Source organism: Choloepus didactylus, chromosome 3 (genome assembly GCF_015220235.1).
Source record: "Choloepus didactylus isolate mChoDid1 chromosome 3, mChoDid1.pri, whole genome shotgun sequence".
NCBI lineage: Eukaryota > Metazoa > Chordata > Mammalia > Pilosa > Megalonychidae > Choloepus > Choloepus didactylus.
The window spans coordinates 38,942,804-38,960,661 of NC_051309.1; the positions used below are offsets into that span (position 1 = coordinate 38,942,804).

The following is a 17,858-nucleotide window of genomic DNA, read 5'->3' on the forward strand; positions in this document are numbered from 1 at the left end:
GTTAATTCCCAAACGTTACCATAATTTACCATATCTATGGTTACAAACCAAAAGTCTCAAACTAAATGTTAATTTTTTTTCTATTCCCCCGATTTTAACCTGGTTGATCCCCTACAGGAACTAGTACCATCCAAGAAGATTTTGGAGTAGACTTTTTAAATCTAGTTCAGTTCCTAATCCATTGATCATAAAACTGCTAAACCTGCGAAGTTCCCTGTGAACCTAGGTGGTATTAAACCCACAACTATAGCTCTATTCACAAATAAAGATATGAGTGTGCATTCTTAGTATTTGGCTAGAATGAATTTGTTTCCTTGTGGCTTGTAGCATCATTAGAATAGGTTATTTTTCCCTCAAAGTGTTTGTTGTCAAGGACTTACCTACGTTTAGTTGTGAGGAACATATGCTCATTTAAGATAATTCAAGAAAAGAAGAATTTATTGTAAGCTAAACTAGATAATCTCTGCTTTCTCCATCTGTAGAACTGCATGGATACTTTCATCTTGATTTTTCTCCTTTTCTTTCTTAGCATCTGCTCCACTTTTCCTTTCCTAATAAACTCTCTGCTTAATCATTTTCAGAGCCCAGCTCACCACAAGTGACAATAAATTACAGTCTTTGGGCCTCTTTATTCAAATTCCAAAGAAAAAGCATCAAATTGGCTGGATTTTGAAAATTGGTCCACTGTTAGTCAAATCAGCTGTGGTTAGGGGAAGTTATCACATGATATATATAACTGGCTCTTTCAGGGCTTTTGAGGGGGGCAGTTTAAGCAAGAAGGCGAGTTGGACAAGAAAGCTAAATGACTGACATGATTAATATCATTTATACAAACAACAATTACAAGTTCTTTACAAATATCAACTCACTAATCCTATGATGTAGGTACTATTATTGGTCTCATATGATAGATAAGAATACTGAGATACAGAGAGATCTAATAACTTTCTCATGGTCTCACAGCTCATGAGAGGCAGAGCCACCCAGGGTCTGAAACCAGGAATCTTGCTCTAGTCCATGGTCTCACCTATTATGCCATATTATCATACTTGGTTATCCTAAAGCATCTGGATCTACATCAGCAAATTTATTCATATTGTTTTGTGTTCCCTTAGACCTCTTTGTCAGTAGTACAGTGCTTCTCATTCTCTAAATTCTATCTCAAATGTCAGCATTTGCACTTTGCAAGTGTACCTGAATACCTCATTTCTACTTCTAAACCACCTTGCCCATTCCTCATTATTGTACAGATCTCCTTATGTTGTAATTAGGTAATACTGTAATACTGTCAGTCTCTGTAGGAGAAGGGCTATATATTTCTGATCTTTGTATTACTGTTGCCTAGCATAATGAATACCAAATAGTATTTGCTCTAATGAATTTTGACTAAATTATCAACTTAATAAGAGAATGAATTAAATGTGATTTATGCTATATAAATTTCACCAATTTCTTCTCTGCTATCATTATCTAGGACAAAAAGTGCTTCCATAAGAAAATCTGGAAACATTGCCTGTGAAACTCTGAAATTACTGGGATTCAGAAGTCGAGATGGCGGTTGGTTTGGGCTTGATGATACTGTGGTGAGAACGATGCAGAGTGGCTTGGTATCCTTTGAACTGTGTGAACATTTAGAAAGGTAATATAATACTAAATAATAAAAGTTGATGGTTTTATGTCTTGATGGCCCATAACTGATGTTTACAGAAATGAAATCATAAGTTAGTTTCCTCAAATAGGAATATGAATAGTCCTTTAGGATGTATTTAAAATGCAAATCAGGATTGACATGAATATGCTAATTTTAATTTCAGTCGTGAGAGTTTAACAAGTGCTTTTGGAAATCACTCTTAACTTATTCATTTATTCTTACAGACTCATTCTCACTCCAAAATAGTTTTAAAAGTGCACCTTCATTTCTGAAATTCCAAGGAGATAGTAACTAATTGTTCATGTTTGTGTTTCTCTCATACTATGTATGTGTATATATGTATACACACACACACACATATAGATATATAAAAACTGAATTTGTTATTTCAGTACCCTCATTTTGCTTTCTAATTTCCATGTTTTCTAGACAGCCCATTATAAGAAGAGTTTTAGAGAGTTTTAGGGTTCATAAGGAGGAGACACTCATAAAGAGAGGGCAATCATATATCTAAAGATAGGCTTGATTTCATAATAGATCTTATGTAAACAGTTGTCTTAGGCCAGGTGTCCTGGAATCACAGTCTGAGATGAGAATGCTTGTGCAAATGATTTATTGAGGAAATGTTCTCAAGGGAATACTGTAAGGGAATGAAGGAAGCAGACAGGTGAAAGGAAGAAGTTAGGCCAAAATACAGTTTCGGGTGATGTCTTAGCCTGATACCTTGGAGTTGCTCAGGAGTGTGAGTAGCACTACCAAGAAGGCTGTTTTTGTACCCTTGAGTCAGTTATTTGTTGGCTGTGGACGTGGGACTCCTGGACGAGAGGGCTTTCATTGGCCAAGGGGAATTCTCTGAAGAAGAATTTGGGATGAGTGGTCCAGCCCAAGGAAAGGGGTGCAACATAACAATCCTTACCAAACAGGGAAAGGAGATGACTATTTCAGTCTCCAATTTATGATATATATTCTGCATCCTAAATTGGGAGGAAATAGATTATTTTGACCACCTTTTCCTTCTATTGTTGGAAGCAATATTCCCTAATTTAAAATATGCTACCATATTTGAGAGTTGAGCTGAGAATAGATGATTTCTGTGTTTAAGAACATGTATTTTAGAACTTAGTTTGAGTTGAGTTGGTCTCCTAACTGTTGACATGTTTACTATAAAACATTTACGAACTTTGCCATTTCATCATCAGAATGCTGATTTTAAAGGATATTTTGGATGATAATGGCCCTTTTCTTGGTGTTATTACATATTGGCAGTGTTGTTAAGGCTATATTTCCCCCCGGCCACTCCTCTTTTCTTCCATGCAGGTTTATTGTGCTTCATCTCTCCTCCATGGTGGACAATAGCCATTTGATTTCTTTTGTGAAATCTTTAGAGGAAGCCACACTCAGCACCACTGCCTGCATAGTACTGTATCACCAAAAAAACAATCCACATAGAGCAGTTATTTCAGTGGTGCCCTCTAAGGATTTAAACCAGGAGCTTAACAACTTGCGATTGGAAGGATTTAGAGGTCCTCCAGAGCCTTCTCATCATTTCCAATTAAAAGAAGGAGAACAACTTCTCTTAAGGTTTACTGGAAACATATTTGCTTCAAGTAAGTATAAGAAAATCTTCCTGTATATTCAATGGGCTACAAGTCACAATCTTTGGAAGGAGCTGACTAAACAAACGTGTGCCTCTAAGAAAACCAGGGGATTGAGACTTTAAGAAATGGGAGAGAAGATTTGTTACTTCTTCCTTTACAGTTTCTTCCTTCTCTACTTAGAGGATGCCTGTTCCTTTATGGGAAGATTCTACGTGACAGTCCCTCAAAAATAGCCACATTCCTGTCCTTCTCCATGATTACTAGCTTAGTCCAAGCTAAGATTGTTTCTTTCCTGTACCAATGCAGTCACCTTCTAAGTGCTCCTCTTTTTCCACTTACCTGCATGAAATCTATTTTCACACAGGAACAAGACTGATATTTTTAAAACATAAATCATATTGTATTACTCTCCAACCAAAGGTTTATAATTACTTCTTATTTTAAGGAAAGTAATACCGAAACTCTTTACCATGGCCTACAAGGAATCTAACCTGGGGTCAGCAGACCCCAAGAGATGTGGAGATAGAATTCTATTTTGATATAATTACTTTCTTTGTAATTCTATGTATTTTATTTTACATATTTTAAAAATTAATCTGAGAAGGTATCCAAAAGTATCACAAAGCTCCAAAGGGATTCATGGCACAAAAAAGTTTAAGTACCACTGATCTAGATGACATACCCTTGCTTACCTCTCATCCCCATATTTATTTAGTGCTATTTTTATTTCCATTATAGAGACTATCTAAATTTGAAATTATTTTGCTTATTTATTTATTTAATTTTTTATGATCTTCCTTGGAAAATAAATTTTATGAAGGCATGGCATTGACTGCGTTAGTCTTGTTATATCCACTGAGCTTAGCACTGCACCTGGTTCATCAAAGGCTCTCAATAAATCATAGTGAGTGGATGCATAAATGACAATTGTGAAGGAAGAAAGCAGGATAAAGAATTATGAGAGCCTGCATGAAAGGTGGGAGAAGTGAAAGGACAAAGAGACAAAAGGAAAGAGGAGAGAAAGAGAAAAGGAAGAGAAAGAATTTGGAGAGAAAACAGTTGTGTGGAAGAAGAGACGAAAAGGTCTTTGAGGGAGTTGCCATGTCAGCAATTTCATTTTCATTAATTCAGTACCATCCTCTCTAACTCCTTTCTCTGGGACAGAGTAGAATTTAAGTAGGTGTGTGTGTAAAGGTGGGGTATTGGGGAGAGTTCAGAAATGTGTTTTATGGGGATTTCTGGGCCAGGGACTCCTCCATAGACTTGACTTGAGGTAATATTCTCTATTCACTTATAAGTTAATGTGGATCCCATTGAATTGAGTGGCGCTTATTTTCAGTATGATTTAGAAAATGGTTATTTATTGGTTCTTTATTACTTCAAAAGCAATAAAGTTTTAAGCTGAGGCTGCCCTTTTTCTGGTATTTAGAATAAGTGGGGCCAAAGTACTCCAATTTGAAGTGCCTCTTCCACTCCCACATGCAGGATCTCAGTCATCTGAGCCAGTGTGACAGGACTTAGTGAGTGACAAGGATGTCAACAGAAGGAGTAGGGAAGGGGGAGAAAAGAGAGGAAGGAAGGGTGGAAGAGATCCCTTCCCTCTTGGCTTCCGGAGCAGAAACCACCGTTTCCACCCTGGGACAATGTCTCTAAGGAGAGACAGTAAAAAACCAGAAGTGCCCCATGCAAACTAATGATGCAAATGATTTTCCTGTACTACTTGGTACTGCCAGCTGTGTTTATCTATGGCCCTAAATAGGAGGTAGTTATTGTTCTTCTCCTAGGCCTTGGTACTGATCATGTTATTGTCTATAATAGGGACTAGAGAGCCTGTGCTAACTTAAGAGTTCCTGAAGACAGCCAGTGTGTGCAATCCCTCCATGTAAGGATGAAGAAGAGCTCATTGTCATTCAAGGAACATGAATCAGGCAGGATGCCAAGATCTTTTCTGCTTTGCTTTCCTTAGAGACCCATGCTCACATCTGGAGATTCACTGAATTTTTCTTCATCAAAAGCAGAATGACTCTCAATAAAGAATTGAGGCCTTCCACCAGGGCCTGTGGGGAATCTCTGAATCTCAATTAGATGCAGCCAGAACCTTGCCTGAAAGATTATTCCCACCCCCATCCTCAGTTTCTTCCTATTGTATCTCCAGATCTCACCTCAAATATCACGCTCAGGGAAGCCTTCTCTACCTCCCTGCTAATGTCTGTCCTTTTTATATCTTTTCACAGCCACTTGTACTTATCTTTTGTGGCCCTTACCACAGCTTAAGTTTTCCATCTGTTTAATTGTTTGATCAATACCAGTTTCTCTAGCTACCATCCCATGAAGGGAGGGACTGTCTTTGTTGGTGGGCACCATTCATTTCCCAGCACCTGGAAGGTACCTTGCAGATAGAAGAAGCTCAGAGACTGTTAGTTGAAAGAATAAAGACAAAAGCCTGGGAAAGTACTTAACAGTATAGTGTTGATGGTGGCTAAAAGTATCTAAAACTTTAGTTAATGAAAGTAGACTCCTGTCCTTCGAGAAATGCCAATCTCTATATTCATTTGAATAGACATGATATAACTCTTTTTAAGTGGGATTCACAGGACATGCATTCTTGCATTCTTAAGAAATCAAATGGAATGGTGGGTTCTTCTCTTGTTTTTGATTGATGTGCTGGTTTGAATGTATTATGTCCCCCAGAAAAAGCCATATTCTTTGATGTAGCCTTGTGGGGAAGACGCTTTGGTGCTGATTAGATTTGCTTGGAATGTGCCCCACCCAGCTGTGGGTGATGACTCTGATGAGATATTCCCATGGAGACATGGCCTCACCCATTCAGGGTGGGCCTTGATCAGTGGAGCCATATAAATGAGCTGATTCAAAAAGAAGGAACTCAGTGCAGTTGTGAGTGACGTTTTGAAGAGGAGCAAGCTTGCTAGAGAGGAACGTCCTGGGAGAAAGCCATTCTGAAACCAGAACTTTGGGGCAGATGCCAGCCACATGCCTTTCCAGATAACAGAGGTTTTCTGGATGCCATTGGCCATCCTCCAGTGAAGGTACCCGATTACGATGTGCTACCTTGGACACTTTATGGCCTTAAGACTGTAACTGTGTAGCCAAATAAACCCCCTTTTTATAAAAGCCAATCCATATCTGGTGTTTTGCATTCCACAGCATTAGCAAACTAGAACAATTGGCTTCTGGCCTTTTTCTGGACACAAGATAGAATATTCTTTTCAGTTTAGAGCTCAGGTAAGCACTTAGTCTTCCTGTTGCATGACATCCAAACCCCCCACTGAACACAAAATCCAAAAAGTGCTGTTAAGTGCTTTTACAAAATTTTTATACAATGATTCTTTAGCTTCACCCACAACAATTAGTAACACCGCATTGAGGTCTGTGTGCCTCAAAGTTGCCCTGAATGTCCTTTGGCCCAGGAGAGTGATTTTCCCAGGTACATGTATAGGAAACTGGAATGACTGTCCTTTTACTCATGCAACAAAAATTCCCCTTATGTGTTTATATTCTAATGGTGGGGGGAGACAGAAGAATAAACAAATAAATAAACATTTAGTTTCACAGAGGGTGAAAATTACAATACAAAAGAATAAAGCAGGAAGTACAGAAGTTTCAGAGCAGGTGGTGAAGCTGCAATTTTAAATAGAGTTATCAAGGAAGACCTTTTTGAGAAGGGAACATTTAAACTAAGACTCAAAAAAGACAAGAGAGGAAGTCTTTGTGCCAGGAAAAAGGAATAACAAGTACAAATGGACTGAGGCAGGAATGTGCATGGTGTATTTGAGGAGCAGCAAGGAGGCTGGTGGCTGGGTCAGAGAGAAGGAGAGAAGCATTGCAGGAGATGAGATGAGGTCCGATCATGCCTTATAGGTCATCACAATGAGTTTGCCATTTATTCCATGTGAAATGGGGAGCCATGAAGGGTTTTCAACAGAGGAGTGACATGATCTAGTTAGAATTTAACTGTGCTGGTCAGATACTGTGCAAGGGCAAGGGTAGAAGCAGCGAGTCCAGTTAATGTGCTATTGCAGTCAAACAAGCAAGACATGATGGTGGCTTAGAGTAGAGTTGGTGGAGAATGGGTTAGAATATAGAAATACCATGAGCTAGTAGTTCTAATAGGATTTTTCTGGCTCATCATTAAAAAAAGTTTTTCTAAGCAAAATCATATATCCCTACTTAAGTACTTTGTATTTTTATGTAATTGATGAAAAATATTCCAATGTCCATGTCTTAGTTTCCCAGCTGCTAAAACAAATACCATAAAATGTGTTGGTTTAAACAATGGGAATTCATTGGTTCATGGTTTTAAAGCTAGGAAAAGTACAAAATTGAGGTATCAGCAAGGTGATGCTTTTTCCCTGAAGAGTGTGGTGTTCTGGAATGGCTGCCAGTGATCCTTAGGGTTCTTTGACTTTCCTGTCACATGGCAATGTCCTCTCTTTCTCTTCTGGGTTCCACTGACTTCCAGTTTTTAGCTTCCTTGGTGGCTTCATCCTTGGGGCTTTTTCTATAATGTCTCCAGTAATAGGATTAAGTCATATCTTGATCCAGTTGGCCATACCTTAACTAAAAATAACACCTACAGAAGATCCTATTCATAAAGGGTACGTACCCATGGGAATAGATAAAAATGAACATCATGGACTTGTGGGGTGCATAATTCAACCTACTATGACCCATTATTGAGAAGAATATATTTTGCTATAAGCAACGTTTAGTAACTCTCCAAATGGAAATACACTCTGTCCTAATGTGACAAGTATTTACCAAGCAGCTATTATGGTAAGGCACTGCTAAGGACTATATACTATTGACTTCCCCTTTAAATATGCCAAATTTGTGAGAAAAATGTCAGAAAAAATATATAGACAAGTAAAATTTCTTTATCCAACTTGTCTTTTTTAGGTTCTACTCTTTTTCTGGGACAAGGGTGTTGAAAACATGGTGCTAAGTCATTGAAACAATAAAATTGCAACTTAAACATATATGTTGCTTTCTATTTATAGCACTAAGATCATGCTGTTCATTGCTAGTAAACCCTCAATAATATTGTCCTTATTTCATATATAACTGTGACTCAGAAGTTTGTGTTATCGATCTTTGTTTTAAAAAATTAACTCTTAAATAAGTAGTAGATAACTTTTAGATATAAATGGAACCCGTTTGACCATGCCTCACTTCTAATCATTATTCCTCTTGAATAATTTGCAGTGGTAGGGAGTCTAAAGTCTTCAAAAGGATGGAAGGACAAATTTACTAGGTGGCATTGGGTCCAAAGTAGTTACATTTTTCTTCAGAGTACTCTAGTGGTATGGAAGTAGAAGTTTGCCAGATGATACTCCAGTCATCCGGAAGTACTAATTACTAGATCAAATTTTAATGATGCCAAAGAATTTATCTTTCTTTCTATTTGATCTTTGCCAGAGTCATCCGTCTCCTAGGAATCTGTTTTGTTCAATTAGTCTAGTTGTCTCTTGAATTTGGAATTATGCAAGGGAAATACTCCTATACCTTCTTGTGCATTACAAATTCACCAACCCCTCCTCTAGCAGACACAACAGGGAGAAGGGTAATGGCATCTTCTACATTTCTCTTCAACTCTTACTTTACTGGGTCAAGTTCAAAAATAGCTCTGGGCAGTCAACTTTAAGGCTTCCAGGAGCAGAAGAAGTTTTGACTGAAATACAAGAGCTTCATATTGACATTTTTGTAAAAAATTTAACTGGTTTGTTTTGGGGCATAGAAATTCAAATTATGGAAGAATTCTGCTACTTTCTTATTCCTCCTTGCTATCACGTATTGGGCATTGACTATGTGATACCCTGTGCCAAACATTTTATCCACATTATCTCATTTCATTCTCTGAGCTATCTAAGATGTATGTTTTATTTGTTCTATTTTAGAGATAAGGAAGTTGAGTGTTGGAGAAGTTCAGAGATGTGAAAATATTGGACAAATATTGCAGTGTCGATAAACTGTAGAGGCTGGATTTGAATACAGATCTTTACAACTAAAACATTATCTCAACTGCTACAACATAGCTTCCCTTTAATTTTGCAAAGTGTAATACAGACATGTATTGCCTTAGGAAACATAGCAGCGCCTATTTTACTGTTTCAATTACAAGATAAAATATCCTGATTATCATGGTAAAAATCCCCATAAATGAAAGGTTATATTCACAAAAGTCTCAATATTTTCAGTAGGGAGTTGAGAAGACTTTTACATATCGTTTTGAGGAGATCCACCAGGTTTACATAGAAATTTCAGTAACCTGAACTAGTAACTATTCCACTGGGATGTTCTAAACAGCTCTGTCGATGTCTGGGATGGTGGAAATGTTCTACAGCTGCACTGTCCGATAAGGTAGCCACTAGCCATATGTGGCTATTAAGCATTGGAAATGTGGCTAGTGACTGAAGAATTGAAATTTTAATTTCACTTGATTTTAATTAATTAAAATTTAAATTAAAATGCCATATGTTTCCAGCAGGTACCATGTAATAGAGTGCAGATCTAGAATGTCTATTATGAGGTCATGATAGTGTGCAATATGATATGAATAGCTCCAGGAAAGGAAAAAGATAGTTTTTGAAATGTGAAAATAATTTTCCAAATGTGGAAAGAGCTGAGTATTTGTTATAGCAAAATGGTAGAGAAAAAGAAAATCAAAGATTGTTACATTTGGGAGCAGCCAGAAAATCCCTAGTTCAATTATAGATGAGAAATTTTTTAGTACTCTGCATGGTCTCAGTCAGTTGATGCCTTGTCAGGTCATGTTTTGAGGAGAAACAATGACACAACAAAGTTTTAATTATATTTTAAAAACTAAATGATTATTTAGATTTAGACAAATAATTAGGGGAAAGTGGTGCATCTTAATAGTAACAAATGTGTTTTATTTTTATTTAGGCAATGGAAAGGATTATGCAAGAGACTACAAGCTTATTTTTCACTTACAAAGAAAACCCAGGCTGGAACTCCAACTCAAAGAGGTGGATGAATTTGGAAACTATAGCTGCCCTCATTATAAGGGCACCATTATAGGTTACAAAGTACCTAAAGAAAAGATTGTCCTTAACTTGGATCAATCTCTTGTAATTAATGAAAACCATTGTCAGTTGCCAATTTGCAGATTACCATTGAGCTTGCCAAAGGTGAGATATTTTACTTCCCTGATTACCATATTTTGTTAATCCTTCATAATTGTCTACCACAATCATAATGCAAGCAAATTAATGCATAAGGTTTTTTTTTGAAAAGATGGGGATAAAATTGATAAAGAAAGAGTATGTTAAATTTTAGAGTGGTAGAATACATGCTAAGGTTTCCATTTTGTCTCATATCAGGTATTCTAACAAGAACAATTCAAATTGATCTGTTGCTGAGAGTATGTTGTAAATGACTGAAGACATCAAGTCATTCATTTTTTGTAAGTGCATCTGAGTAACTAGGAAATCATTTATAAAAGCATTGTTTCAGAGCACATCACTTTAAGGCTATACTGTGCTCTGAAGAGGGAAATTTAAAACATTTTCTGTGAGAATTATTTAGTGAGTATACCAAACTCTGCATGTTTGTTTTGTGAGTTAATTTCTCTCTTCTTAAATTCTTACTCTTTTCAGAAAGTAAGGGTGCAATTGTTTTTCCAAAGATGTCAAATTAATTAATAAACTTTATGCCTGCATGTACAATTTCTTTCAGTGAGTTAGGACTTAGTACTTCAAAACCATATTCTTAATGAGGAATATAATCTAAAAATTCATTTGATCACTCCAGAGAAAGAACAAGCCTCGTATTTTTAAAGACAGCTAGAATAATTTGTCCATTTTTGAAAAATGTTTTGTGTTATGAAGAGCAGAAATGTATTTCCCAAGGGGTTAGATTTTATACAGATTATGAATAAATTGGTGAAGTAAGTAATTAATTTAACAAATACTTATTTAATTTCTGGCATAGTTAATATATTATGTTAAGCATTATGATAAATACAAAGCTATAGAAGATAATACATACTCTAAAGCTGTGTTGTCCCTAAGAGTAGCCACCATCTACATGTGGCTATTAATCAGCTGACATACGGGCAGTCCAAAAAGAGAGGTGCTGCAAGTGTAAAATACATGCCAGAATTCAAAGATTCAGAGGATAAAAAATCTCATTAGTGATGGTTTTATATTGAATACATGGTGAAATGATAGTATTTTGGTTATATTGGGTTCAATAAAATACGTTAAGAATAATCTCACCTGTTTTTCTTTCCTTTTTTTTTTTTTTTTTACTTTTTTGTGTGTGACTACTAGAAAATTTTAAATTACATACATATCTCAGATTGTATTTCTATGGGACAGCTCTGCTCTAAAGCAATTTATAATTTAGCAGAGTGTGCAAAACAGGTACATAAAACTACCTCTTAAGAGAGTAGCTGACTAAACAATAGTATAAACAATGACTAATGGCTGTTCTGGAAGGAAATGAGTTTTCTGGAAGTTGAAATCAGTAGAAATTTCGTTGTGGTTGTGACATGTTATCTAAGCTTTATAAGTTTATAGGAATCTGACTATTGCAGGTTGGGATGAGGAGATGGAATGAGTTTGAATGGAAATAGTAGATATAGAACATTTAAGATGTGTCCAGTTTAGCAGGAATCCACAACTCCTATAATAACTACAATAATTTCTAATGTGTCAATAACTATTCATAGCAAATTAAGTGGCAAACCTAGGGTTCAAGACAAAGAAATATGCTTCCAGAACCCACGTGTTTAATAACCATGTGCTGCTGCTTTTTTAGCAATAAAGTAAGGATTATTAGTCAAGGATACAAGGACAGATTTTAGGGCCTCCAGATTTGCCTTTGCAATAGTAAAACAATTTCATGTATACTATGCTTTAGTGTAAAGGTGATATTAGAAATATTTAACAATTGATATCACGTGGGTGCGGTCGCGGTTACTGCTTCTAGGGGGAGGGGCGGCCGGTAGCTGAGCCCTCAGCTCTCGGGGCTGCTTAAGGGGTACCGGCGGCGGGGGCTCTTTCCCGGAGGCGAGGGCGAGGCGGAGGACGTGGCCGGGTCCTCGGCGGGAGGCGTGCAAGGTATGGAGGGCGGCGATAAGGACAAGACACTCTTCATCCAGTAGGAGTATGCGCCAAAGAGATTTATTCAGGGGTGATTACAGGTTATATAGGCTGGTAAGAAGGGCAGGGCTGGAAAGGAGGTGAAGCAGCCTTAAATGGCAATACTGAAGGGAGAGGGGCTAGGATTGGTTCTGAGAGGACGCAGGAGCCGTTGCAGCGGGGCGGGGGTTGTTCTGGCCACGGTGCATGCGCGCTGGCGGTGGCAGGAGTGGCCTTGGCACCAGGGAGTGAGTGGGTAAGATAAGGAAGTGGGGAAAGGGCAGTTGGGAGAAAGGCGGTTTCCTCCGGCAAGCCTCCCCTGCCCGTGACATTTTGGGTGAGGAAGAGGGAGCTGCCCTGACCTCGCTCCCCAGGCTCGGGGGGGCTGCAGAGGGCACTCACGCCCGTACCTACTACCCTCCCCAGGGGGTGATATCAGGTCCCCTGGCCCAGGCCTGGTAAGTCGAGGTACAAGCTCAGTCACCCGCAATTCCCCTTTCTTTTCTAATTAGAGGAAGAGGCTTTACCGGAGAGGCCCGCTAAGGGTGAGGGAAGGGGGAGGTCAGGGAAGGGAAAAAAGGGGTTGACGGTGGCTCAGCGAGGCTGGAGCTCAGTGTTGGTGTGGTGTCCGGGCGCTTGACAATGGCTTCGCTGCAGCGGGCTGGGTGAAGGTGAGGGGTTTAAAGTTCAGGGGTTCAGAGAAGCTGGAACTCGAGGTGAGAGCGATGTTCAGGTGATTGAGAAGGGTCTCGCGGTTGGCGAGTCGACCGGTGGCGTTGAGGTCGCGGAGGGTTGGCTGTTATCTTGGAGTGGGGGGCGTCAGAGGTGGTGAGTCGCTGATACTGGATTTGCACGAACGAGGAAAAAATGGCATCTGTTTGTTTCCTTACAAGCTGGACAATTTTGCGGATGAGGCAGGGTCCTAAGATGAGAGCTAGAATAATTATTAATAAGGGGCCAAGAAAAGGAAGGATGTATGGGAGAATGGGAGTGAAAAAACTGGACCAATAACTGGTGGCTTCACGATCTCTTTTACGCTTTTCCAGTCCCTCTCGGACCCTTTTCAGGCTATCCTCGACGAGACCTGTGGAATTGGCATAAACACAGCACTCTTCTCCTAGGGCGGCGCAGAGGCCTCCTTCTTTGAGGAGGAGAAGGTCAAGACCTCGGCGGTTTTGGAGTACTACCTCAGAGAGGGAATTGACAGAATTTTTTAGATGGTGAATAGCGTTTTGTAAGTGATGAATGTCTTCGTCAACAGCCGCCCTGAGGTGAGATAGGGCGGAGTCTTGACTGGCTAGTGCAGCGATTCCGGTGCCAGTGCCGGCAAGACCTAGGAGGGAGGCAATTGTAAGGACGGTGATGGGCTCTCGCTTTTGCAGTGGGGCAGGAGCCGCAGTTTTTTCCAGACGGAGGAAGAAGTCTTCTTCGCTGTGGTATAAGACCCTAGGGATAAGGACAATTAGGAGGCAAGTTTCTTTATATTCATTGATGACATTTGTGCTGAGACAGGGGGTAAGTCCTGTAGAGGAGCAGAGCCATTGGGAGGAGTTATGAGGAATGAGAAATTTGGCAGAGCTGCTGGGAGATGAATAGCTGGCACAGGCAGTGAGGTCGGGAGAGTTACTGGAGCGAGGGCGGACGCACTTTCCCGTATAGGAGACTGAATGAAAGGTCAGGGGGACGGCAGAGGTATTCCAATTGCATTCCAAGGGGCTGTTTTCTGTGCTTTCTGAAAAGGAGAGGTTGGAGGCAACGGGCTCGTATAGAGAGGAAGAGGTGGAGAGGCAGAGCCAGCAGGATGAGGTAAAATTGGGGTTGGAGGAGTTTACTGAGGCAAAGGCGGCTTGGATGAGGCTGAGGAGGGGAGAGGAATAACGAGAAGGGGGCAGAAAAGGTTGGGGTGGTGGGGTTGGTGATGCGCTGTTTGCAGCTGAGGTGCGGCCTCCGGATGCGCTGCTTGTACTTGAAGTGCGGCTGGAGGGCTGTGGAAAAAGGGGGTTAATGACTTGGTTGGAACCTATGCTAGAGGGTGTTTTTAATGCAGTATTTTGGCCTGGTTGGTTTACAGCCTCCTTTTTTATTAGAATAAGTGATTCTCGGTCGGCTCCTTTCTCATAGATTCTGAAGCCCCAAGTTTGACCGAGTAACCAGGAGGGATCAGTGGGGAGCTGCACTGTAAGATTAAGATGTATGCAGGATTTCTCACTTTCTTGGCCGAGCCAGTTAACAGTAGGGAGTTTGCACCCTGTAGGGGCCCACTTTAGGGTAAGGTAATGATCAGGAACAGGAGGCTTCCAATTAGTGGCTAATGTTTCACACCCCCAGTATGCACAGTAGTACTTGTTGGGGGAATTACAGTACGATTTTCCAGGATTTGAGGATGGGCACATGTAATATTGGGCCTGGGGATCACTTACCTTTTGAGCGCAGGTTTCTTCGACTCTGGAGACAAAGGTGGCGAAAGGCTTACTCGGCTCCTGGAAGAGCTTGGTGAATTTATTAGGCCGACAGGCAGAGCAGTTGGCAAACGCGCGCAAGGCGATGCCTCTGAGGACAGTCCAGAAGGTAGCAGGGACATTAATATAAGCAGACGCATTTAGAAATGCTCCAGTGCCCAAATAGGCTTCAGGGGGATGATAGACTCCAAGGGCTGCGTCTTGCTCACCTTGCTGAGCTGCTTCTGCCTGGAAGTGAGCACGCCAGTCAACAAATTGACCGGGGTTAAGAATGGAACGGGCAAGCGAGGCCCAGTCTTGGGGGATGCAATAGTCCATGCCGAGATCCTGCAGTATTTGGGAAGCGTATGGGCTACCTAACCCGTCCTCCTTGACGGCCCTGCGAAGCTGCTTGATAGTATCTGAGTCAATGGGATACCAGTCATACGGTTTCTGTGGGGTGGGGGCAAGGTTAAGAGGAAAGCAGCGAAAGGCACGAGAGAAAGGAGGACGCGCTTGCAGAGGGTTTGGCGCGGGAGTGGGGGTAGGGGGAGCGTTGCCCCAAGGGTTGCCTTGAGGTGTAGAAGGCAGCCAGGGGTTGTTAGTTGGCAGGGTGGGAGGAGCTGCCGGTAGCGGCTCCGAGGGGGAGCCCGCCGAAGGGGGAGGTGGGAGTGGGAGGCCCCAAGCGTCGCAAGATGGCGGCGCGGTGGGCGTGGCTAAGATACAAGATGGTGGATCAGCCCCGCCCTGTGAAAGGGCGGGGTTCAAGGCATAAGATGGTGGACTAACTCCGCCCTGTGAAAGGGCGGGGTAAAGCGTACGCGGTTTCCGGCCCAGCTTAGGGCTGATGTCATCGCCGGAGCATTTCCTCCCCTCGATGGAAAAAGAAGGAGGAAGTTCGCCATCTTGGCGTGGCGCAGTGTTATTTTGCTTTTTGGGAGTCACCTCGAGCGCGTTGTTAATCTGCTCGACTAAGGACTCCGTGTCCGAGTCATGATTTGAATTAGTATCGCTATCTGAATCTGTTGGCTGGGTTGATAGGGCCTCCTTGGATTTAACGGGGCCTCGATCAGGGGGGAGGGAGCCTTGAAGGCAGGAGCGGATGGTTATTAAGGTGGGGAGCAAGCCGGGAGGGAAGCGCTTGTTCTCATGTTCCATGGCGTTGGTGACCCGATCAATAAGACGATCATAAGTAACAGGGTCCCAAAGATGGCAAGTGGTGAGCCATGGGTTAAAGGGGAGCAGGAGGTCCCAGTACACCTGCAGCTGCCGGACAGACACTTTACAGCGATGCGTGTCTAGGAGACCCGCTAGAGCACGAACTTGAGGTGCCTGACACGTAGATATACGATTACCCATAGCTGAGGGGGGAGGAGGGGGGGTTGCTCCCGAGCCGGGTCGGCCCGGCTGGCGGGGAGGAGGAGGAGGAGTTGTTTACCGAGCAGAGAGAATGAGATAAACTGTGGCCGCAAGGCCGAAGGAGACGGCGAGAGCGGAAAGCAGTGCCCTTTGGCAACGGGAGTAGTCGGGGGGGGCGGTTGCAAAGAGGCACACGGCACCAAATGAGGAAATAAAAATACAAAGAACTACAGCAAAGTAATGGAGGGGAAGAGGGAGAGCGTTAGGAGGAACGGGGGTCATAGAAGTGCGCATACAAAAGGACGAAGAGAGCGTGGGGGAAGGGAGGAGCGGCTTCGGAGCAGTGAACCTCCCACGGCTCCGGAAGCGGCGAAGGAGAGGCGGCCCTTACCTTGCAGGCGAGGAAACGGGAAGCTGGAGAGGCGTCCGGGCGAGCGGGCGACCTGCCAAACTGTTGTGTGGAGACGTTCCTCACACGGGGCACCAGTTGCGGTCGCGGTTACTGCTTCTGGGGGGAGTGGCGGCCGGTAGCTGAGCCCTCAGCTCTCGGGGCTGCTTAAAGGGTACCGGCGGCGGGGGCTCTTTCCCGGAGGCGAGGGCGAGGCGGAGGACTTGGCCGGGTCCTCGGCGGGAGGCGTGCAAGGTATGGAGGGCGGCGATAAGGACAAGACACTCTTCATCCAGTAGGAGTATGCGCCAAAGAGATTTATTCAGGGGTGATTACAGGTTATATAGGCTGGTAAGAAGGGCAGGGCTGGAAAGGAGGTGAAGCAGCCTTAAATGGCAATACTGAAGGGAGAGGGGCTAGGATTGGTTCTGAGAGGACGCAGGAGCCATTGCAGCGGGGCGGGGGTTGTTCTGGCCACGGTGCATGCGCGCTGGCGGTGGCAGGAGTGGCCTTGGCACCAGGGAGTGAGTGGGTAAGATAAGGAAGTGGGGAAAGGGCAGTTGGGAGAAAGGCGGTTTCCTCCGGCAAGCCTCCCCTGCCCGTGACATTTTGGGTGAGGAAGAGGGAGCTGCCCTGACCTCGCTCCCCAGGCTCGGGGGGGCTGCAGAGGGCACTCACGCCCGTACCTACTACCCTCCCCAGGGGGTGATATCAGGTCCCCTGGCCCAGGCCTGGTAAGTCGAGGTACAAGCTCAGTCACCCGCACGTGGGCACTGACCAAATTGAAACCAGTCCTTAGAACAGAGAAGCATGGTCCTAGAAACATGAGCTTTCTACTTGCTGGGGCTGGGTTCAGGGAGATCCTGGGGTTCCTGGGAAGTTTGTATAGGGTGGCAGAGTGTATTTAACCAATGACTGAAAATGTCGTACTTTTGATATAGCCATATAAATATATGCCCATTTTCCTTCTTGTGTCTGTGTATGTTCATGTCCATCTTAGGGCCTTTGAACCAGCTGTTCTTTATGTTTGGGGCACTCTTCCCTTGGATAGTTTCCAAGCTGTTTTTTTATCATTCAGGTCTCAGATTAAGTATTACCTTTTCCAAGAGGTATCCCCCTCTCTCCTTATCTAAAGTCACTCTCTAATCTATTACCCTTTTTAAATTTACATCATTAATTGAAGTTGTTTGATTTATCTGTTTGTTCATGTATTTGCTGTTTGCCTTTGCCCCTTGAGAAAGCAAGCTCCAAAGAGTGAAGGGAACTTGTGTATCCAGCTTAAGGCTATAAATATGTCTT

The 17,858-nt window shown here is 42.3% G+C and overlaps 1 protein-coding gene across 5 annotated transcripts in view; it reads left to right on the forward strand.

Moving 5' to 3' along the window:
- The window catches only part of DTHD1 (death domain containing 1), an 82,526-nt gene that overhangs the window by 37,310 nt on the left and 27,358 nt on the right, over positions 1-17,858 (forward strand). For 2 of the 5 annotated variants that reach the window (XM_037829552.1, XM_037829553.1), the window contains exons 6-8: positions 1,475-1,639; positions 2,969-3,258; positions 10,174-10,418. In XM_037829552.1, the coding sequence (XP_037685480.1) occupies positions 1,475-1,639; positions 2,969-3,258; positions 10,174-10,418 (700 nt within the window). Of the gene's footprint in view, positions 1-1,474; positions 1,640-2,968; positions 3,259-10,173; positions 10,419-10,610; positions 11,501-17,858 lie in introns of those variants that run through there. The other 3 variants (XR_005215843.1, XM_037829554.1, XM_037829556.1) reach the window with 3 other exon arrangements.